This window comes from Corythoichthys intestinalis, chromosome 12, assembly GCF_030265065.1.
Source record: "Corythoichthys intestinalis isolate RoL2023-P3 chromosome 12, ASM3026506v1, whole genome shotgun sequence".
Classification (NCBI taxonomy): Eukaryota; Metazoa; Chordata; class Actinopteri; order Syngnathiformes; family Syngnathidae; genus Corythoichthys; species Corythoichthys intestinalis.
In genome coordinates, this window is record NC_080406.1 from 24,677,576 (window position 1) to 24,701,674 (window position 24,099).

Here is a 24,099-nt window from a genome sequence, read left to right on the forward strand (position 1 = left end):
CACTAGGAGCCAGCTATTATTTGTACAACTGCATGTTAATAACATACAGATGTATCGTATTTTCTCTAGATAAAGAAGTAGCAGAATTTGTAATGTTTGGAATGTTTCTAGTGATTTATGGGAGAATGGGATCAAGCTAAAGATAATTGCAAGCATTTCAGGTACTATGTTTGGGTGATGTTAAGATAATGAAGTGGTTTTATTACAGGTTTTTTCTTTAACATGAAAGTATTATTAATATACTAATCCAAAACAGAGTTTATCCACAAAAAAAGAAACTCAATCTCCTTAATACACATCTGCATATTCCCGTGCAAAATCCTATCAGTGAGAGGTGGGGGGATAGAAAATTGTCATTATTTTGTAAATTAGCAAAGTGATGAAAGTAAAGATGCAGTACTAATACTAAAAGTGAAATTAATAGAACTTTTTTTTTTTTTTTTTTTTTTTTTTTTTAAAGACTTTTTGCATGCATTTCAATACTCAAGTGGTTTAAAGCTTAAGTAATGTATAGTTACTCTAGCTAGTGGGAAAATTGTTAGACAAAATGTGAAAATATTTTAAAGAAATACCCTTTTGGCTCATTCTGAGATCTTGGAGACTAATAAAGACAACAACAAATGAACATGTTTTAAAGTGTAACACATTATCAACACAACAAATTGGCATGATACAACAACATTGTAAAACCTACCCCGAGTGAGTGTGGAGACCAGCAAGTTGGTAGAGAATGTCGATTTCCATTGGTGTGATTTGACCAAACTTATTGGCAGCATGGACAAATTCTTCTAAAATGATCAAAAATTTAAAAAAAAAAAAAGAAGAAGATATCAAGATGATTGTTTTGTCCCATAATACCAGTTGACTGTTTCTATATCTACTGGTTAGTATTTGCAAATACCATTTAATTTTAAGTTAAATGAAGGTACATGGTAGGCATACCCTTCTAGGAAATTGTACGCTTTTAAATCAACGATGATCTACACTGACAGTACTTTCAAATTTCTCTTTTCAGTAACACTCAGATGACGTTCCATTTTAAGATTTTTCACGACTGAAAAGTGAAAGCTATTTAAAGCTATGCTAACTTACCCTCAATTATTTGCAAATACTACAACGGGGAATGGGACAGAATTGGAGTATCTGAACAGGAAACACTGAGGAGTGGATGGTGGCTGACAGCATGACTATCAGTTACACAGATCTACATGTAGGGGAAGTGGTCTGATTACCGGGTTCAACGTTTTCATTTACCTTAGTAATTTAGTGCTACAGAAAATGTTCGCTGTGTGGTCACTCACACCATTCTGTCAAGACAGTTAAACATGATCACACAGCTACAAAACAAAAATCCATGCTGATTATTATTCAGTCACGAAGAGGAGCAAATCGTGTCAGTGGTGAGGTGGCGAGTTGGATCGGGATTACCTTTGGTGACCAGCGTGTCTTTAAATGTGCTGGCTACGGTGCTGTAAATCTTTCGAATCATTTCCATGTTGTTGAGGAGGGCGTTAAAGGCGTTGAAGTAGGAGAAGCTCACCATGTGGGAGGTGCTTCCTCCAGCAGCCTGGAGAAATAGCGAAATATGTCAGAAGCTGCGCTAGGTCCTCTATTTTGAAGGTGGGAAAATTTGGCAACTGATGACCAATCATTGACAACACTGTGCTGCAATTACCGTAATTTTCAGACGAAAAGCGGCTACTTTTTTCCTTCATTATGAATCCTGTGGCTTTTAGTCAAGTGCAGCTTATTTGTTGATTTTTTTGGGTTAATAGGTAACACTATTTGACAGCGGCATCATAACACTGTCATAAGACCGTCGTAATTATGACATGACACAATCACGGGCATTACTGAATGCTTATGACAGGTATCATTAAGTGTCATCCAGCAAATTATGTCACTAACTCCATTTTTGTCCAGCTTGGATCTTTTACATCCATTCAAAAGTGAGATAATTTGCCAGCTAAATGACATCTGTCATAAGCATTCATAAATACTCATGACAGAGTCATGTCATAATTATGATTGTCTAATGACAGTCATATGGCGCCACTGTCAAATAAAGTGTTACCAAATAACATAACTAGCAATTAATAAAAAAACCAGAGCAGTAACTGAAGAAATAATTAGCACAGTACATGAATTTTGATTGCTATTGACATCTCCAGTGTTGCAATGCATGCTAGGCATGTTGGACAACAGCAGTGTTGACACCAGGTGGCAGTAGAGGTTGACTGTCTCCCCCAAGAGAGCAGTGATGGCCAAATAAAGCTTCTTGAAGCAATGAAGCTTTGCAGCCAATTGGTTCAAAAATTGTGGTTCATTTGGTCTTATGACAGTCGTATGATGCCGCTGTCAAAGTCTTACCTGTTAATATCTTTTGGTGTAAATATCCCAGAATACAGTGAGAACAGCTGCGGTTTATAGTACAGTGCGGCTCATCTATGAACAAATGCCATTTACTTGCCAAATTTGGTGGGTAGCGGCTTATAGCCAGGTGCGCCTTATAGTGCGAGAATGACAGTAGTATTCTTTTTCAGGGAGATAAGAAATGCCACACAAGTAGCTTTACTTGTTGAAAACTGATGCTCAGCGGCGGAGAGCCACTTTGCGACAGACCAGAAAGCTATTCATTTCTCCAAAATAAAACACTTCTTTTCACCCACCTGTAACCATATAAAACACTATGTTTAGCCTAAAATGCAGCCACAGTCCTCTTGGTGGAATATGATGAAATGGCAGGACAACAGACGTCTTTACAATCCTGGTGACATCTATCTATAATCTTCTGGGATTACTGAGTACTGTTAAATATATTAATTTTTATTCTGTGTGTTGCCCGAAGCTTGAAGTGGCGGTTTTTGATACAGGCGTCAGAGGCAATTGCCCAGTGTGGCCTTTTCCTACGATCACAAAAAAAAAGTACCTTAATTTTCGGACAATAAGCCGCCATTTTTTCCTCTCCATTTCAACCCTACGCTTTTATAATGGAGCGGCTTTTTTTTTTTTAAACAAACGAGCTTCATTCTATCGCAATGAAAAATTTAAAAAATGTTTTATTTTCATGTAATTTGTTCCAAAAGCCAGCTTTAATGATGACGTTGCCACTTGAAGTGCATTAATGGTTTCTAACAACTAGCGCGAGTGTTCCATTATGACAACGCTCTTGAGTTCTCGTGTGCTCCAACACAAATCCAACTTTAGCGTTGTGTTAGCATTCCAAAAGCTCTATTTCTGAGTCTTTAGGTGTAGATAAACAATGGCGACTTATTTCCATGTATATATCAACTTGTTGTTAAGAGAACACCTATGGTGTGATTACAGCAGGACCATTTACACCCAACAATGGAATGTAAGACATCTCGGCTGCATGGATGGTTGAACATCTTAGCTGCTACTTGCACTGACAAAGCTCGCCAGCCGCATCATCGGACATAATCAAGACTCTCCTTGCGGATTTTGTAATATCGCCAAATATTGTTGTCCAAAGAATCGACACCGAATCGTATCACCATGACACTGGTGATTTAAACTACTTGTATTTTCTAATAGGATTGTCAATACGCTGGCGACGTAACCCGAATTTCAGCGCAAGTCAGAATTAACGCTTGGAATATCAAAATAAGTATTCAAAAAGTCCAAAAGTATTGTATTTTGTTTAAGGATGGAGGATATACTCTCCTCTGGTGGCAGCGTTCGGTCTGGCTAGACTGATGAGCTCACACACTCTAACATGGATAAAGGACAGCTGCGCCCTGGTTTGGCCCAAATAAGGCTGTAAGTACTTTCTGCTATTATATGTTTGCATGCAAGTTTAGAGCTCCAGTTTGTGGAGTTATGTGTGAGCGATTTACTATGAGAATTGTAAATACGTTAGCATTCATAGCATTTAAGCTAGTAGAGTTTTGCTAGCCAAATTTAATCTACTAAATTTGTATATTGATCGGACTAGATGGAGTAAGCTGCTGTAAGGTACAATAAGTTACAGTTTATGGGACAAAAAAAAGACTGGAGACAAAATGGTTGACGAGACTCTGGCGTAAAGTCGAAATCACACAAGTAGGGTACGTCGTAACCCGGGGACTACCTGTATAGGGCAAGCTGCATTATAAGGCGCAGTAGTAGTAGTTATTGGGGTTGCATTGTGCATCCACTAGATAAAGTTACGTTATGGGAATGTCATACCATGATTACCTAATATTGATCCATACAGCAGGGCATTTAAGTATTTAGTCAACCACCAATTGTGCAAGTTCTCATACTTGAAGAGATTACAGAGGCCTGTAATTGTCAACATGGGTAAACCTCAACCATGAGAGACAGAATGTGGAGAAAAAAACCAAAAAAATCACATTGTTTGATTTTTAAAGAATTTATTTCCAAATTAGAGTGGAAAATAAGTGTTTGGTCACCTACAAACAAGCAAGATTTCTGGCTGTCAAAGAGGTCTAACTTCTTCTAAAGAGGTCTAACGGGGCTCCACTCCTTACCATTATTAATGGCACCTGTTTTAACTCATTATCGGTATAAAAGACACCTGTCCACAACACTTAAACACTTGGTGTAAAGGAATCAACTATGGGAGCAATTATTAGAAAATGGAAGACATACAAGACCACTGATAATCTCCTTTGATCTGGAGCTCCATGCAATATCTCACCCCGTGGCGTCAAAATGATAACAAAAACGGTGAGCAAAAATCTCAGAACCACACGGGGGGACCTAGTGAATGACCTACAGAGAGCTGCGACCACAGTAACAAAGGCTACTATCAGTAACACAATTCGCCGCCAGGGACTCAAATCCTGCACTGCCAGACGTGTCCCCCTGCTGAAGAAAGTACACGTCCAGGCCCTGCAAAAATCCCAGAACCACACGGGGGGACTTAGTGAATGACCTACAGAGAGCTGGGAACACAGAAACAAAGGCTACTATCAGTAACACAATGCGCAGCCAGCGACTCAAATCCTGCACTGCCAGACGTGTCCCCCTGCTGAAGCCAGTACACGTCCAGGCCCGTCTGCGGTTTGCTAGAGAGCATTTGGATGATCCAGAAGAGGACTGGGAGAATGTGTTATGGTCAGATGAACCCAAAATATAACTTTTTGGTAGAAACACAGGTTCTCGTGTTTGGAGGAGAAAAAATACTGAATTGCATCCCAAGAACACCACACCCACTGTGAAGCATGGGGGTGAAAACATCATGCTTTGGGGCTGTTTTTTTTTTTTTTTTTGCAAAGGGACAAGGACGACTGATCTGTGTATAGGAAAGAATGAATGTATCGAGAGATTTTGAGTGAAAATCTCCTTCCATCAGCAAGGGCATTGAAGATGAGACGTGGCTGGGTCTTTCAGCATGACAATGATCCCAAATACACTGCCAGGGCAACAAAGGAGTGGCTTCGTAAGAAGCATTTCAAGGTCTTGGAGTGGCCTAGCCAGTCTCCTGATCTGAACCCCATAGAAAATCTGTGGAGGGAGTTGAGAATCTGTATTGCCCAACGACAGCCCCAAAACATCACTGCTCTAGAGGAGATCTGCATGGAGGAATGGGCCAAAATACCAGCAACAATGTGTGAAAAGCTTGTTAAGAGTTACAGAAAACGTTTGGCCTCCGTTATTGCCAACAAAGGGTACATAACAAAGTATTGAGATGAACTTTTGGTTTTGACCAAATACTTATTTTCCACCATGATTTGCAAATAAATTCTTTAAAAATCAAACAATGTGATTTTCTGTTTTTTTTCCCACATTCTGCCTCTCATGGTTGAGGTTTACCCATGTTGACAATTACAGGCCTCTCTAATATTTTTAAGTGGGAGAACTTGCACAATTAGTGGTTGACTAAATACTTATTTGCCCCACTGTATAGAAGGCACATCGGATTATAAAGCGTACTATCGGCTTTTAAGAAAACTGAAGACTTTTTGGTGCTCCTTATAGTGCGGAAAATACGGTACTCAAGTCACCAGAAATTTTGGGACATTCTAGCTACAGGCTCTTCTGTTGTTTCATTGAATGGCCTTTCCCCCCCTTTCAAATAAAAACTATAAGAACTTCAAACCTCTGTTGTACATTTTTCTTCAACTCACAGAAACCAGATTCTCCTCTACAAATGGAGTCAACATATGGTGCCTGATGGTGGCCATGATGTCACTGAAGTCCAAGGCCGTGATGGTGCCACTTTTCTCTTTGTCTTTTTGGGCAAAAGCCTGGCGGGCATGCTCCAGCTGCAGCTCCTAGAGTAGTGGAAGGGAGACAAGAAGAGAGCGAGCGGGTCAGGCTGACAAAAGGCGATGAAAGAGAGTTCCTGTGATGAGGAGCGCCACACTATAAGTGATCTGTGAAATGGAACCTTGAAGGAGGAAAGTGTAATAATGTCAGCGTTGCACAGATGTGAAAGTCATCTGATGTGACAGTGAGAGACACTGGCTTTGGTAATCACCATGTCTCTCAGGAGACTAATGGAAACCATGTCCCAAGAAGCCTGATCCCGGAACACAGAGTGGAGCGCTTACTGAGCCGACTGGCAGGTGTGTGCGTGCGTACCAGCAAGCGTGTGGGTGTGTGAAATGATACGATATGACAAGCATGCAATCAGAAAGGGATGCAGGGGAAGGCTGACCCCGAGCCAACGTCGGCTGTCAAAGCTCATGTAACCAGAGCATCACAGAGCAACGTCACCGCAATATCCAGCTGTTACTTCCTCTTAGCGCCACTTCTCATAACCTAATCAGTGGATTGTGGTTAAATAATTCTCCTTTCAATGTTTGATGATTACTTTGAGAAAAACAAAGATAGGACGCATTACAAATTAATAAGAGCATTCGGGTTTTGTGAGATATTGCCACAACACTAAGAGGCAGTAGAGAGCCCAGTTGATAACATGACTTGTAGTTCAAAATTAGGCTTAAAAAATGGCCCAGTGAAGTATGGTTAGCTGCAAGGTGTCCTGTTCAGTGTGGAATCTAGGAACCTCACCTTACGATTTGCGATACAATGCTCACGATAATGATGGTCTGATAATATGGCGATACAACGATTATCGATACATTGGTCAGGAAATCCCTCTAGGATATTCTACAAACTAATAAGCAGAAAAACGAGCTTCTGCTGTGAATTGGAATGAGTTTATCACTAGTAGACGTTCAATCCATTTGAACTGGGAGGGTGGCAGCGGATGAACGGTCGGTCGTTCATTCGCTGCCATCCCTCCCACTTCAAACAGATTGAACGTCTATGGCTGTCAGTGGCAGCCAATTCCAGGCAATGAGGTAATTTTGGGCCATTTAAGGTCATTTACCTGTTGATTTTAAGTCACTTCCTGTTGATTTTGGGGTATTTTATGGGTCAATTCCTGTTTATTTTGAGGTACAGAACAGGAAGTGATATGGGAATCACCCAAATGAATTGGCAGTGAAATGACTTGTAAATGCCCTAAAATGAACAGCAAGTGACCTGTAAATGCCCCAAAAATCGGACCGAATTACTGTGAATGATCTTGTTTTGAATGAACGAACGTTCCCAGTCTAGGATTGGGCGTTGAGTACCGTCAATGGCAGCGTTAGAGTTAACTGAGACACTAATATGGTGGAAGATTTTGGTAGCAACTTGATGGTTCCTTTTTATTTATTTATTTATTATTATTATTTTTTTATAATACTGACACCTTTTTAAAACGATATCTCGATTCTTGACAGGAAAATATCGATTTTTTTGGGATACAAAGTATAACGATATATCACCATTTCAATATTTTGTCACACCCCTAGTGGAATCAATTGTTTTTTTTTACCTTACAAAATGTACACAAAATATTTCAAGTTATCCTGTCCCCCTACATTGTCTTACATTGTGACCATCCCATTTTGTCCATGGTGACTTGGAACGCTGCAGCCGTAGCGGCTAAATCATAGAGTGAAAGTTAGCAGTTACTTCTTGGGTCATGAAAGACTACAGACATCAGCACCCCGATTTTTATCAAACAATTTCCAATTGAAACTGTTCAAATGCCTGTCAGAATGGCAACCAAGCAAAGATCGTAGTAGTAATCTTAGATTTTTGCACCGTACAAAGCGATGTTTGTGGCGGTTTCCTCTTCTGGTTGTGGTTAACCTTTTCTGTTGTGGAAGGAAAATACCTCATATCAGGAAGTTGCCGTATAATGTTAACTTTAAAAACAGCCTGAAAAAGTAGGGGAAATCAGTATGTAAGCAACTACTTGACATTTAAGTGCACACAAATACTCACAAATACTGAACCAACTTAACTACATGTTTACAGTGAACCACTGCTATTACACAAATAGCAAAAATCTGAGTTCAGGAATTCAAAACCCTCTAAATATCCTATAATTGCCTGTTTTAGATATCTCTAAAACCCTAAATATGCCACAAAATATTATTCCTAAATACTTTAATATCATTTCAAACTCATCGTATATTATCCTTTAAAATATATGACTTAATAGGGATTGGACTTTAAAAAGATGCAACATATATCTTGTGACTTTGGAATCAATTGATTAGAGTATCAATTTGAAATTACAACATCAAAATACAATTTGACAGTGTGTTCACAATTTTGGCAAACGTACCTGCAGAAACTGGGTGAATTCTGTGTAGCTGAGGTTCTTGCTTCTGTCATGGCCGAAGTGAAGCCTGATGAACTCACAGTCCCAGTTGAAAGGAATGTGATGATGGATTGTGGTCTGGCTGAAGATGTCACGTACATTCTCTGAAAGTGTGAAATGGCGTTAAGTAATGAAAAGCTTGAACGACTTGACTGATATTTGCAAAGGGCACAGTTATGAGTACATTACTAGAAACACGTATGTTCACATGCCAATGTTGCCACACAAACCAGTCTTTCTACTATAGTATGTACATACCAAATGAAACGTTTCCTGTGCCTGTCTTGTCGAACAGCTGAAAGGCAACTATGAATAGGGCATCTGGAGCGCACAGGACTGACTCAAAGGCCAGAAACTCCTGGAATGAGATCAACCTGTGCGACAAAGTTGATCTACTTTACATCCACCCAGCAAACAACTCCACAATCAATTTTCTTTTAGCTCATGTCAAAGCAATTGTTTTTATTCAGATCAATCCTACTAATAACTGGTGAATATTTCAAAACATCCCTCACCCATCTTTGGTGGTGTCAACCACACCTGCTATCAAGCCCACAGTTTTGGGGTTATGTTGTGGCTGTGTTTGCAGACCCAGGTAAATCTGCACGAAGTCTTTAGGAGTCATGTAATGCTCCCCATCTTCCACCACGCTGGCATACTGTGAGAACAAGGTTTGACACACATTGAATGTATCCATCTGTTTTAAATAGGGCTGTCAAACGATTAAATTTTTAATCGAGTCACAGCTTAAAAATTAATTAATCGTAATTAATCGCAATTCAAACCATCTATAAAATATGCCATATTTTTCTGTAAATTATTGTTGGAATGGAAACATAAGACACAAGACGGATATATACATTCAATATAGTGTACATAAGTACAGTATTCATTTATTATAACAATAAATGAACAAGATGGCATTAACATTTAGGGATGTCCCGATCCAGGTTTTTGCACTTCCGATCCGATACCGATATTGTTTTGCACTTCCGATCCGATACAGATACTGGCCGATACCGATATTGGCCTATCTGTGCATGTATTAAAGTTTAAAGTTATTTAGTTTCCTTACTTAGTTGTCAGACTCATGTTGAAAAGGGTTTTAGTACTCTTGATAACAACTAGCCAGCTGAATTAGGTGAGTTTGAATAACACACAATGGTTGGTAACAAGAAACTGACCTGTTTATTCAGTGACAAACACAAAACATTCTAAATAACAAACAGAAATGGCATAGTCAGTCAGTAAAACGTGCAAATAATATTGTAAACTGTCAGTGGAAAATCCCACAAACTTCCCAAGCTATTAAATGCTTTTAATGTTTCGTGCATTAGTTACAAAAATTGTATAAAAAGCCTCTCAGGTTTAAATAAATGACAATTTCAGTATCAAGTTAACATTTTAAAACAGTAAATAAAATACTCAAGTCCCCATTCTGTATCAGCAGCTTTAAACTACATTCATTTAATTTTGCGAATCAACTGTTAAAGTTGTTAAAATTGCTCCCATTATTCTATAATTTCCCTTCTGTCTACTTTTGACATGTGAAAGTTTTATAACTGTTTTGAAGATAGATTCAAGTCAAGGTTTTGCCTATTAAGGAGTATTTTAGATAAAAAGTTAATTAGGTTCGCTTGGAAGGTTCACTACAACAGCCTACAAGGGAAGTCTCCTGCTTTAAGATGGCGGCTGTTTACTAACGCACGTAGTTTTCAATGCATGTGTTACCAACGGCGTCGAGTCTGTCATTCTGCATCTAGTTCTATATACATATGATATCTATTAGACAAGCAGGATATTTATGCTGCATTCCAGAGAAGTGGGAAGTCGGATTTATCCCACTCGGATGGTACCAGTTCCGACCTCAAAGCGTTCCAAGCAAATGTAAACAACAATGATGGCTGATCGCGACGAGGTGTTTTTTTTATTTTGGCCATCCAAAGACATTTTGACCTCCAGCGAACCTGCCTTCCTATAAGCGATCAAATAGTAGAGGGAAAACGACGGCTGCGTTAGATTCCACACTGTAAACTGCCTTTTTTTAGTTACATCCTTTGCTGATCGTCAATATAAAATCATAGCACAGCAAAGATGATGTCGGACTTTTCTGGCCTCCGACTAGGAAAATATCATTGGAACGCCACTCGAACTGGGAGGTCCAAGTCGCGAAGTCGGAGAAAAAATAACTACCCCGACTTCCAAGTTGTTTCAATCTGACGTCACTGGACAAAATGGCGCTCAAGAAAACGTATTGAATGATAACACAATAATGAAGTAAATCAAGTTTATTTGAGACGCCAATACAGTGAATTATCTTTGTTGTGCTATGTTTTTATATTGACGATCAGCAAAGGATGTAACTAAAAAAAGGCAGTTTACAGTGTGGGCAATAACGCAGCCGTCGTTTTTCCTCTACTATTTGATCACTTATAGGAAGGCAGGTTCGCTGGAGGTCAAAATGTCTTTGGATGGCCAAAATAAAAAACAACTCGTCGCGATCAGCGATCTTTGTTGTTTACATTTGCTTGGAACGCTTTGAGGTCGGAACTGGTACCATCCGAGTGGGATAAATCTGACTTCCCACTTCCCTGGAATGCAGCATAAAAGTGTTGGATGGTGCGTCTTTACTCACGAGAGATAATGGCTCGTCATCCAGAATGAATCCTTTGGCAATGACTCTTGTTATTCCCTGGGCTTTGGGGCTGTCGAGTGCCAGTTTGTCACGCATAGCAAAAGTTTCTGCCAGTGTTAGTTGCGTGGGACCTTTCTTTTTGTCTTCGGTTTTCTTAACATACTCCTTATATTGTTTGTGGTGGTGTGTCTCTATATGCTTGATTAGGTTGGTTGTATTAAAACTTCTTACAGCTTTACCACCACGCTTGACTTTATTGTGGCATATGTTGCACTCAGCCTCTTCGTCTTTGTCGTCCTTTAAGGTGAAATGATCCCACACAGCCGACATTTTTACCGATGAAGTCTCTCGGTAAATTGGGAGACGGTAATGTAGTGTGTTGAAGGAGTGCCGTAAAATGCGGACCGGATTTTAGGGAAACCGAAGCAAAAACTGGAATTGATTATGTATATCGGTGCGCTGGAAAACCCGGACTGGATTATTTTTTTTAAAAAACTGGATCGGAATTTTTCCATGTCGGCCGATCCGATACCGATGCGCATTTTTTTGCCCATAACGGCATCCGATCCGATCCAAATATCGGATCGGGACATCTCTATTAACATTATTAACATTCTGTTAAAGTGATCCATGGATAGAAAGACCTATAGTTCTTAAAAGATAAATGTTAGTACAAGTTATAGAAATTTTATATTAAAACCCGTCTTAATGTTTTCGTTTTAATAAAGTTTGTAAAATTTTTACAAAAAAAGAAACTAGTAGCTCGCCATTGTTGATGTCAATAATAATGATGGTGCTGAAACCCATAAAATCAGTCGCACCCAAGCGCCAGCAGAGGCCGGCAAAACACCAAAAAAAAACAAGTAACAAGTGGAAATGACACTTTGCTGTCATTTTAATCTGTTTGAGCGGGGCATGTGCGTTAAATGCGTCAAATATTTTAACTTGATTAATTTTTAAAAAATAACGCCCGTTAACACGATAATTTTGACAACCTTGGATTTTTTATTTCGAAATCACGTCATAGTGGCCAGAAGTAACTCAATACCGGTAGCTAAAGTGCTTACATGACAAAGTAATACTGTCCATGTAAAATATCCACGGCTGAATTTTTTTTTTTAAACAGATCGAATTTCTTCGGCAAATATTTAAACTCGAGGGTAAGGCTGCAACAACTAATCGTTAAATAAATTAGTTGACAACTAATTTGTTTTTTACCAGCAGCAAGAGCAGTTCTGTTGGGCTCCTTGTTTGTGTGTAGTGTGAGGCTTCACGCGCGCTAGCCAGTGATTAGAACAAGAGCGAGAGGGAGAGAGATGTACTCAGAACCTTTATCAAAAATGATCAACTTTATTGTTTTATGTCATTTAATGGGAAGTTCAGAATTTTTGACACTAGGCCTATTCTTCCGAGTTAGCGAGGGTTTAATTTTTTGGTGGAGTTGGTTTCAACAAATTCCGTGCAGTTTGTTAGTTATTTGTTAGTTTCAAGGTTCCGGAGTGGCTAAGATAGCGCGAGTCAATGGCGTTTGCTAGCATGGCATTAAAAAACAACATATGCACGCATGAAAAACACTGATGACCCATGCAATCAATAGTGTTGGCAATGTTTTCAGTGTTAAAGTAATTAAAAATTTACCATTGCATGTCAATAATTGTAATACGTACAGAAACATTTGTAATCTAGCAGCTCTGCAGGGAACAGGCTGTCTAGGCAAGTAGGGCTGAGTGGTATCACATCAGTTTTTTTCTGTGTTGATTTTTTTATGTCATATCCAGCAGCAAGTAACCAGTTTATATTGTTCCTCGTTCTTCACAGCAATTTTGTGGAAACTTTCCTTTGCTCATTTTTTCTGTCATTTTCCACAGCATCTAAAGGCACATTTTACCATGTTGCCATCCTTCAGTCAAGACTCAGCAGACTCGAATGCTGTATTCGAGGAAGGTGGGATGTCAGACTTATCCAACTCAGATGGTAACAGTTACGACCTCAAAGTGTTTCCAGTGAATGTAAACAGCAAAGATGGCTAATCGCGACAAGTTGTGTTTTATTTTGGCCATCAAAAGACATTTTGACATCCAGCAGTTTGCTTTATTTCTATTAAGTAAAGGAATATATTATTTAACATTTTGTTCAAGTACAGTATATCCTTACGCAAAGTCAGTAAAAATTATATTGTCTTACGTGAAGTTGTGTTGAATAACTAAATTAATTTGATAATAAATAGATACGGATAAATATATTTTTATAATGGTGTAATTTATCTTTACCATTGACGGTCTGCTTTTCGACTCGCAGCGCCATTTTGTCGAGTGACGTCAGATTGAAGCAACTCATGAAGTCGGGGTACTTTTTTCCCACAACTAGGACCTCCCTGTTCGATTGGCATTCCAATGCTATTTTTTTCTGTTTGGAGATTGGAAAACTCCAACTTCCCACCTTCCTCGAATGCAGCGTGAGCATGTGTTGCAGAAGCACTCCACTCTATTGTGGTCGCATTACGCGTCTAAAAAAAATAAATAATAATGATCCTCCAGATTGAAAAAATTAGGGCAGTTTTGTTTCGGCCCCATGGGTATTTCGAACAATGATCTGCATATTAATTCATTGGGGTATGTTAGATCTGTTAATATTGTTTTTTTATTGGCATGCTAGCAAACCCCACTGACTCGTGCTAGCTTAGCCCTGCCGGAGTCCTGAAACTAACAAATAACTAACAAACTGCACCGACTAATTAAACTCCTGCGAACTCGAAGATCAAGCCTAATGTCAAAAAATCTGATGTTCCCCTTTCAAACAGTACAGTTTTAGACTACAGTTAAAGTCAGGAAGCTGTAATAAAATATTATTTTTGAATGAAATAGTCATTCATTTTGTCTACATTGTTACATACAAGATGGATAAAACGACTTCAAGTTAAATTGTGAAAGTAATTGCAAAAAGTGACATTTATCCGATTAATCAATTAATCACTTAATTAATCGTCTGATTTAGGGCTGCAGCTATCGAATATTTTAGTAGTCGATTAATCGATGCACTAGTTAGTTCGAATAATCGAGTAATAGGATAAGGGACATAAAAAATTAAAATACCTGAGCTGAGCCTCAAACGGTATTTTTTTTTTATTTTTTTTATGAGGATCTATGTACAGCAAAAGAACAATTGGCTAATTTACATAGAAAAAGTCTGCTAGCTTGAATGCTATAAAATGCTAGTTTTTTTTTTTTTTTTACAATGCTCTAAACAAATGGTTCAGACACATATTCCCACAAAAAAACGGCTAAATATACCTATTAACTAAATTATGAATGTATTTTTAAAAAATTAACTCGAAAAAAACTTCAGCTATGTGAGAAGAGGCAGACCAGAGGGCCGTGTATCCACCGTAATCAGTAAAAGTAAATGCAAACACTTTCAAAATAAACCATTGCAACGCCAATTTAATTAAACGGATACTCGAAGCAACAAAATTTAATTCGAATTTTTTTAGTAATCAAGTACTTAATAGTAGTTAATCGATCAATTGTTGCAGCACTAGTCTGATTAATCAATTATAAAATAATTATCGTTAGTTGCAGCCCTACTTGAGGATAACTAAACACTGAATTATCGTCAATGTTTGTTCACCAGTATGGACAAGATGACCGGGAGAAAAGTAAACACCAATTACCATCAAATGCGTTTCCTTCCATTCATTTTTAAAGGCAGTGGAAGTTACACAGCATTGCACTTGATGTGCCTCTGATGTTGCCGTAATGTCTTGCACAAAGCAGTAAAATCTACCCTTGACACATTTACAGTTAAGTGCTAACTTTAAACTATCCCCTACAACTATTCCAAATGAGACACAGAGAGGCCTCATCCATTTTAGTGAATGATGATTAGCAGCGTAAAATGTAGAAGTTGGACTTGCCAAAAAGTTCTTTGAGGCCAATTTTATCTTAGCATGAATTTACATACCTTTGTGCACTCGAGTACAGAGTCAGGTTGGGACAGAAATGCACCTTCCCCAAACCATATACCGTATTTGGAAACATACACCGTCATGTAAGCCTCATGGCCTTGTTGTCCTTCAACACTCTGAAGGAAAAATACCCACGAGCCAGCATTGCCCTGTTCTAAACTTAAGACCTTAAACACCCTCTCAGACTTTCAGTCCGTTTTAGAGTCAGGGTTGGGTTTCAAGCTGGAACCAAGATAGCTGAATACAAGCACCCCATGAACTAGCGTGGCAAAAAGAACTCCCAAGATCGCAGCGCTGAGCCAAAAAAGACAGAAAGGGCTCAAGATAAACAGAAACAGCGAGGGTAGAGCGTTTCATGCCAAGTGTTTTCATTACTATTGCACTGCATTGAATTAACGTGAATTGAAGTGAAAATATTAATTCCCGGCAATTTATTGCTGTGCTGCCTTTTCTCTTCTCCATCACATTATTATTGTGTTTCTATTCAGCCTCACAGTAGGTCTCAAGTAATTCTTAATCAAATTATACAGTCAGTCAAAAAGAGCTGGCAGTAATTAACTCTTCCACCTGAAAGTATCACAAATTACACAGCCAGTCCTCTTGTAGCTGAGTGAGGACCATGTGAAGACTTCAGGAAGTTCACACTTCAAAATATGTGTGTGTTTGTGTGTGCCATAAACATAAGCTCACACACGGTGTAAAACTCGAAGGCGGAGGGCTAGATCACGTTGTGACCCACTAAGTAAAAGACACCGGAATAAATCAGTACTGTCTGCTAGACACCTCCAGATGCAGTCAAATCTGTATTTTTTCCACAAATATAGAGTGGGGCAAATAAGTATTTAGTCAACCACTAATTATGCAAGTTCTCCCACTTGAAAATATTAGAGAGGCCTGTATTTGTCAACATGGGTAAACCTCAACCATGAGAGACAGAATGTGGAAAAAAAAAACAGAAAATCCCATTGTTTGATTTTTAAAGTATTTATTTGCAAATCATGGTGGAAAATAAGAATTTGGTCAATACCAAAAGTTCATCTCAATACTTTATGTACCCTTTGTTGGCAATAACGGAGGTCAAACGTTTTCTGTGACTCTTCACAAGCCTTTCACACACTGTTGCTGGTATTTTGGCCCATTCCTCCATGCAGATCTCCTCTAGAATGTTTTGGGGCTGTCGTTGGGCAACACAGACTTTCAACTCCCTCCACAAATTTTCTATGGGGTTGAGATCTGGAAAATGGCTAGGCCACTCCAGGACCTTGAAATGCTTCTTACGAAGCTACTCCTTTGTTGCCCTGGCTGTGTGTTTGGGATTATTGTCATGCTGAAAGACCCAGCCATGTCTCATCTTCAATGCCCTTGCTGATGGAAGGAGATTTTCACTCAAAATCTCTCGATACATGGCCCCATTCATTATTTCCTTTACACAGATCAGTCGTCCTGGTCCCTTTGCAGAAAAACAGCCCCAAAGCATGATGTTTCCACCCCCATGCTTCACAGTGGGTATGGTGTTCTTTGGATGCAATTCAGTATTCTTTCTCCTCCAAACAAGAGAACCTGTGTTTCTACCACAAAGTTCTATTTTGGTTTCATCTGACCATAATACATTCTCCCAGTCCTCTTCTGGATCATCCAAATGCTCTCTAGCGAGCCGCAGACGGGCCTGGACGTGTACTTTCTTCAGCAAGGGGACATGTCTGGCAGTGCAAGATTTGAATCCCTGGCGGCGCATTGTGTTATTGATAATAGCCTTTGTTACTGTGGTCCCAGCTCTCTGTGGGTCATTCACTAGGTTCCCCCGTGTGGTTCTGGGATTTTTGCTCACCGTTCTTGCTATCATTTTGACGCCACAGGGTGAGATCTTGCATGGAGCCCCAGATCGAGGGAGATTATCAGTGGTCTTGTATGTCTTCCATTTTGTAATAATTGCTCCCACAGTTGATTTCTTTACACCAAGCGTTTTACCTATTGCAGATTCAGTCTTCCCAGCCTGGTGCAGGTGTACAATTTTGTCTCTGGTATCCTTCGACAGCTCTTTGGTCTTGGCCATAGTGGAGTTTGGAGTGTGACTGACTGAAGTTGTGGACAGGTGTCTTTTATACCGATAAAGAATTAAAACAGGTGCCATTAATACAGGTAACGAGTGGCGCCTCATTAGAAGAAGTTACACCTCTTTGACAGCCAGAAATCTTGCTTGTTTGTAGGTGATCAAATACTTATTTTCCACTCTAATTTGGAAATAAATTCTTTAAAAATCAAACAATGTGATTTTCTTTTTTTTTTTCCACATTCTATCTCTCATGGTTGAGGTTTACCCATGTTGACAATTACAGGCCTCTCTAGTCTTTTCAAGTATGAGAACTTGCACAATTGGTGGTTGGCTAAATACTTATTTGCCCCACTGTATAATACTTGTCCATCCCCACATCATATTTACCAATATAGAGTGGGGGGGAAAGGCTTGAGAAAAACTGTATTACTGCTTTTTAGTGGTGAAAATTGCCTGATAAGTGTTGTCACAAAGTGACTATCTGTCACAAAGACTATCTGGATGTTTGGTTTGGTTTTATCAATTGCTACTCTGTATGACCTTTTGAAAAAGTAATTCAAGGTTATGCAACATGTGCTTACGTTTACGAAGTACTAAATACTTTTGGTATAGCCCAAGGCTCAGTAAAAGGAGACTTGGAAAGCATTAGAGCCATTTTAATAAATTACAGTGTCATAAGTTAGCAACTGAGCGGGGTTTTTCAGGTTTTCTAAGGTTGAGACAAGTGCGCAACGGTAGCCTAAATCATAGTTATGTAGACTCCAATTACTAATGTCAACAAAGCAGTGTTTGGGAAAAAGGCCAAGATCTTTTTATTAGCGGTACAAGCATCACGCCCGACATTGACAATATATAATATGGGTGGAAGCAATTGAGTATATTTGATACAGTGGTGCCCTGAGGTAAGAGTTGAAGAAAGTCTGTGATCACAAGTTATAACACTAGGATTATTGGTGTTATTTGTAAGCATTTCTACAGCTTTTTGTACAGGACAGGGGTGCGCATTACGTCGATCGCAATGCCAGTGTGTGTAGCTCTCGGCATTTTTTTTTTTTTATGTACACTTACCGGTAATTATGTTGTGTGAGCACCATATGAGGTTATGCAGCACACCCTCCCCCCTGTTGTTAAAGGGAACCTCAGATTTAAAGACTTGTAGGCTTTAATAAGCCACAATTGTTCTCTTTTACCTAAATATGTTATTAGAAACACATAAATTATTGCCATTGATTTAAAAATCTATAATATTTAGTACATGTTTTGACCTATGGAGAGCGCCCTGTTTTAGGCGCGAAATGGACGCTCGGGGTGATGGCGTAGATGGTCACGGTCACTCAACGAATGCTACCGGGTTACTGCAATTCCTTCTACGCGGCGAGACGTACAACACATGCACTCATCGGCTAAAGCGGCGAGTACTTGCTGCGACAGAAACAATAATGGCGATCTACTAGTTCAAACCAATTTTACAAATTGTATGAAAACGAAAACATCAAGAGGGGTTTCAATATCAAATTATTTTAACTCATAATAACATTTATCTTTTAAGAACTACAAGTCTTTCTATCCGTGGATCCCTTTAAGGTAGATTGCAGAAGTTGTCTCCTTGAAAAGTAGATTTTGGAGCAAAAAACAATCAGCACCCCTGGTATAAGAAGATCGTTTGTGACATCTTAGCGTGTGGCAAGAACGAGTGTGTTATCAATGTAGTTCAATTATTTTGCACGTTTGGAGGAGAATTTAGAGAGTCAGATGGTTCACAGCTACACATGTGCCGATTACCGGTTTCAAGGTATACCGTGGTACGAAAACGTCAAGGTTTCAAAACCACAATTTTTTTTCGTCATACCGTCCTTAAGGTATTAGCTATTTTTTTATGTCCCAAAAATGCATACAGAAATTCCTCGCTAGCAGCTATATGGTTCGACCCTCCCACACCGGTTGTTGCTCAGTGTCAGTGAGTCAGCTGGGCTACACAACGGCTGGAGGAAGTGAAACTCCTGACCCCCCCCCAATTGAAGAAAACGAAATCACTGTTGTGGGAATACTTCGGCTACAGAAAAGTTAAAGACGGCCGCGGCTTAGAGGAGGAGGGCCAACCAAAACGTGTTTGCGGAGGGTGGCTGCTGAGGACGCAATACCTCCAATATGATTTCACATTTATACAAAATTAAAGTTTAGTAAACACTTTCATGAATGTTTCCCACCATCTACGAGAGTTAACTCCAGCATGTTTAGTGCGTCTAGTGGTGGTAATACGTGGTGTTTTTTTCTCTCTGGCAACTGCCTGTGTTGAGAAAGAGTGTGTGTAAAATGTAAACATGGTACGAGTCCTACGGACGTGCTTTTTAGGGAAATAATTCAATTATTTTCGTTCAGATGGTTATAATGTTGAGCTGTGGCTGTGGGTTTAGGCTCACCTAAAGGACTGCATTTATTCAAATTTTACTTAAAATATTATTTTTTTAAATTTTAGATTAACATTATACTTATGTTCCAATTTGCTAATATGTTTTGAAAAATAAAAATCCTGTTAAATGAAAAAAAGTTGTTTTTTTTTTTTATATAAACCCAGATTTCTCAGATTAACACATTTTACAGCTGTAACTGCAATACCGTGATACCGTGAAACCCTGATCGGCACATGCCTATTTCACAGCACAAAGGGAGACGATAAAAAGTATTTTCCAATTCAAGGACTGTAAAAAACAAAATAAATACCTGAGGGTGATCAGATTAAACCCAATGTTATGTCAGTGCAGCATATGAATGATACAGTGGGGAGAACAAATATTTGATACACTGCCGATTTTGCTGGTTTTCCCACTTGCAAGCCATGTAGAGGTCTGTAATTTGTATCATAAGTTCTCTTCAACTGTGAGGGACGGAATCTAATACAAAAACCCAGAAAATCACACTGTATAATTTTTAAATAATAAATTTGTATTTAACTGCATGAAATAAGTATTTGATACATTACCAACTAGTAAATATTTCGGCTCTTAGTTCTTTTTTTTTAGAACCCCTCCTGTTCTCCACTCATTACCGGAAGTAACTGCACCTGTTTGAGCTTGTTACCTTTATAAAAGACACCTGTTCACATGCTCAAACAAACAAATTCTAACCTCTCCACAATGGCCAAGACCAAAGAGCTGTGTAAGTACATCAGGGATAAAATAATAGACCTGCACAAGGCTGGGATGGGCTACAGGAAAATAAGCAAGCAGCTTGGTGAGAAGGTAACAACTGTTGGAGCGATTATTAGAAAATGGAAGAAGTTCAAGTTGCCTTGTTCTGGGGCTCCATGCAAGATCTCACCTCGTGGGGCATCACTGATCATGAGGAAGGTGAAGAATCAGCCCAAAACTACACGGCAGGACCTGGTCAATGACCTAAAGAGAGCTGGAACCACAGTCTCGAAGAAAACCATCGGAAACACATTACGCCGTCATGGATTAAAATCCTTCATCGCACGCAAGGTCCCGCTGCTGAAGCCAGTGCATGTCCAGACACGTCTAAAGTTTGCCACTGACCATCTGGATGATCCAGAGGAGCAATGGGAGAAGGTCATGTGGTCGGATGAGACCAAAATGGAACTTTTTGGTCTAAACTCGGCTCGTCGTGTTTGGAGGAAAAAGAAGGATGAGTACAACCCCAAGAACACCATCCCAACTGTGAAACATGGTGGAGGAAACATCATTTTTTGGGGGCTGGTTCTCTGCCAAGGGTACAGGACGACGGCACCGTATTGATGGGAGGATGGATGGGGCTATGTATCGCCAGATCTTGGCTGACAACCTCCTTCCTTAAGTGAGAGCCCTGAAGATGGGTCGTGGCTGGGTCTTCCAGCATGACAACGACCCAAAGCACACAGCCAAGGCAACTAAAAAGTGGCTCCGTAAGAAGCATCTTAAGGTCCTGGAGTGGCCTAGCCAGTCACCAGATCTGAACCTGACAGAAAATCTATGGAGGGAGCTGAAAGTCCGTGTTGCCCGGCAGCAGCCCCAAAACCTGAAGGCTCTGGAGAAGATCTGCATGGAGGAGTGGGCCAAAATCCTTGCTGCAGTGTGTGCAAACCTTGTCAAGGACTACAGGAAACGTTTGGTATCTGTAATAGCAAAAAAAGGTTTCTGTACCAAATATTAAGTTCCATTTTTGTGATGTATCAAATACTTATTTCATGCAATTAAATGCAAATTTATTATTTAAAAAGCAGACAACGTGATTTTCTGTTTTTTTATATTAGATTCCGTCCCTCACAGTTGAAGACAACTTATGATACAAATTACAGACCTCTACATGCTTTGCAAGTGGGAAAACCAGCAAAATCGGCAGTGTATCAAATACTTGTTCTCCCCACTGTATGTATGATAAGGGTGAGAAATAGTGGGTGATAATTTTTAGTACGGTTAGTCTCTGCTTTTTGAATGGTTCAATCAGTAAAACTTTCAAGTCTAAAAGAAAACTTTTACATTTTCAAAGCAACAACCCACGAAGGGAAAGCTTATCAATATGTGAGAAGAAGTTATGCATTACTCATATCATACGGTGAAACACTGTTGTGAGTGACCCAAGTATACCCTAACCATCACATAGAAAAAGTGCACACCCTCAACAAACCACAAGTTGACAACAACAACAAAAATCTTACCTTGAGAAAAACTGCCTTCAACTCACTGGGGTCGGCTCGTTTTGTCATTTGCACCTGTAACGCACACGCCGAATTTTAGTACCACTCAGTTTGCATCTTGAAGCAACCATAATAAAGTGGTTTAAACGGTTCATCATTGAACTTTTTGCTCCTGTCATTAGCTCGGATCTTAGCAAAGCCAGTACGGCGGAACCGATCCAAAACATCCCGAGGATTGCAACACGACCCCCCAGGCGAGACCGAGCCGGACCCAGAGGCGAAGAAAAAAAATAAAATAAGCCTTGTTGAAAACATGACAGCCACGCCAAGACGTCTGCTAGGGGCCGGCGGCGACGGGTCCTTCCTTCCCGGGAGGCGCGATCAGCATTTAATGGGGGGGTCCGCAACATTTTTGACACTCGCCCTAACGCTCCCGTGCACGACAGAGGAATACATTGCACTCGCGCCAACGACATTTAAAGTTAATATCTGATAAGATTCACCTTGACCGCCATGCTGAGTGTGACGTATAGTGAAAAGAAGCTAGCGCAAGCGCCGAATAGATACAGTAGACTACTGTACAGTACACACTACATCCAAATTTTGGGAGAAGGTTCGGTTGAGGGCGGTGAGCCTGAGACTGAATGCTCTTACAGTTCCTGTTTGTCGGGTTCAAACGAGGACGCTCTAGTCATCCATGAACGCGTGCAAAAATCAGGAAAACGAGAGAGCTTAACCCTTTATACGGCAAGTGACTAATTTTGCTAATAAAAAACATGCCGTATATGTTTTTTAATGATTTATTGATAATTATTGTATTTTTTTATTTATTTTTTATTTTTTTAAGAAATAAATTTAGAAAACAATATCGATAACATCAAAATGCCTCAAAATCAAATTCACTGGACCAGTGTTGTTAATCTTACTTTAAAAATGTAATTAATTACAATTACAAATTACTTCTCCCAAAAAGTAATTGAGTCAGTAACTCAGTTACCTGAATGTAAGAGTAATTAGTTATGTGGCAAAGTAACTGTGATAATTAAAGATACGTTTTTTTTTTCTCAAAAAAACAAACAAACAAACATAGGTCACATGTAGAGTTCAAAGGGTTTTTAGAACAATTGGCCCAAATCTTTACCCTAAACTTAACTAGATACAGGGGTGTTGCGGATATTGTGATAACTAGATTGTAACCTTTGCAATGTTTGGAAGTCATTTAATGTTTTGAATCAACCGATAAAGCGGCCTTAAGCTCATCCACAGTGTTGGATCTGGTATCTCTCAACTTCCTCTTCACAATATCCCACAGATTCTCTATGGGGTTCAGGTCAGGAGAGTCGGCAGGCCAATTGAGCACAATAATGCCATGGTCAGTAAACCATTTACCAGTGGTTTTGGCACTGTGAGCAGGTGCCAGGTCGTGCTGAAAATGAAATCCTCATCTCCATAAAGCTTTTCAGCAGATGGAAGGATAAAGTGTTCCAAAATCTCCTGATAGCTAGCTGCATTGACCCTGCCCTTGATAAAACACAGTAGACCAACACCAGCAGCTGACATGGCCCACAGACCATCACTGACAGTGGGTACTTGACACTGGACTTCAGGCATTTTGACATTTCCTTCTCCCCAGTCTTCCTCCAAACTCTGGCACCTTGATTTCCGCATCACATGCAAAATTTGCTCTCATCTGAAAAAAGTACTTTGGACCACTCAGCAACAGTCCAGTGCTCCTTCTCTGTAGCCCAGGTCAGGCGCTTCTGCCGCGGTTTCGGGTTCAAAAGTGGCTTGACCTGGGGAATGCGGCACCTGTAACCAGTGTTGTTAATCTTACTGAAAAAAAGTAATTAATTATAGTTACAAATTACTTCTCCCAAAAAGTAATTGCGTTAGTAACTCAATTACCTGAATGTAAGAGTAATTAGTTACTTGGTAAAGTAATTGGTGATAATTACTTTTTTTTTTTTCCTCAATAAAAAAACAAACAAACAAACATTGGCCACACTATGTGAAGTTTTTTGTGAAGGTTTTTGGTACAATTGGCTCGAGCCCAATTCTTTACCCTAATTTACTCTTTACCGTGAATCAACTGATAAAAGTTGTTAGAATTGCTCCCATTATTGCATTAGTTCCCTTCTCTCTACTTTCGACATATGAAAGTTTTAAAACTGTTTCATCATTT

At 39.4% G+C, this 24,099-nt stretch overlaps 1 protein-coding gene across 3 annotated transcripts in view; it reads right to left on the reverse strand.

Moving 5' to 3' along the window:
- LOC130926815 (electrogenic aspartate/glutamate antiporter SLC25A12, mitochondrial-like) overlaps nucleotides 1-22,621 on the reverse strand; it is a 43,506-nt gene extending 20,885 nt beyond the window's left edge. For 2 of the 3 annotated variants that reach the window (XR_009066282.1, XM_057852065.1), the window contains exons 1-8: nucleotides 22,421-22,565; nucleotides 21,939-21,992; nucleotides 9,151-9,293; nucleotides 8,894-9,009; nucleotides 8,600-8,739; nucleotides 6,096-6,242; nucleotides 1,429-1,567; nucleotides 695-788 (exon numbers count right to left, since the gene is read on the reverse strand). Coding sequence is in view for 2 of the 3 variants with exons in the window: in XM_057852065.1 (XP_057708048.1) it covers nucleotides 695-788; nucleotides 1,429-1,567; nucleotides 6,096-6,242; nucleotides 8,600-8,739; nucleotides 8,894-9,009; nucleotides 9,151-9,293; nucleotides 21,939-21,992; nucleotides 22,421-22,432 (845 nt within the window). In the remaining variant the exon portion in view is untranslated. The other variant, XM_057852066.1, reaches the window with a different exon arrangement.
- Nucleotides 22,622-24,099: the final 1,478 nt, after the last annotated feature.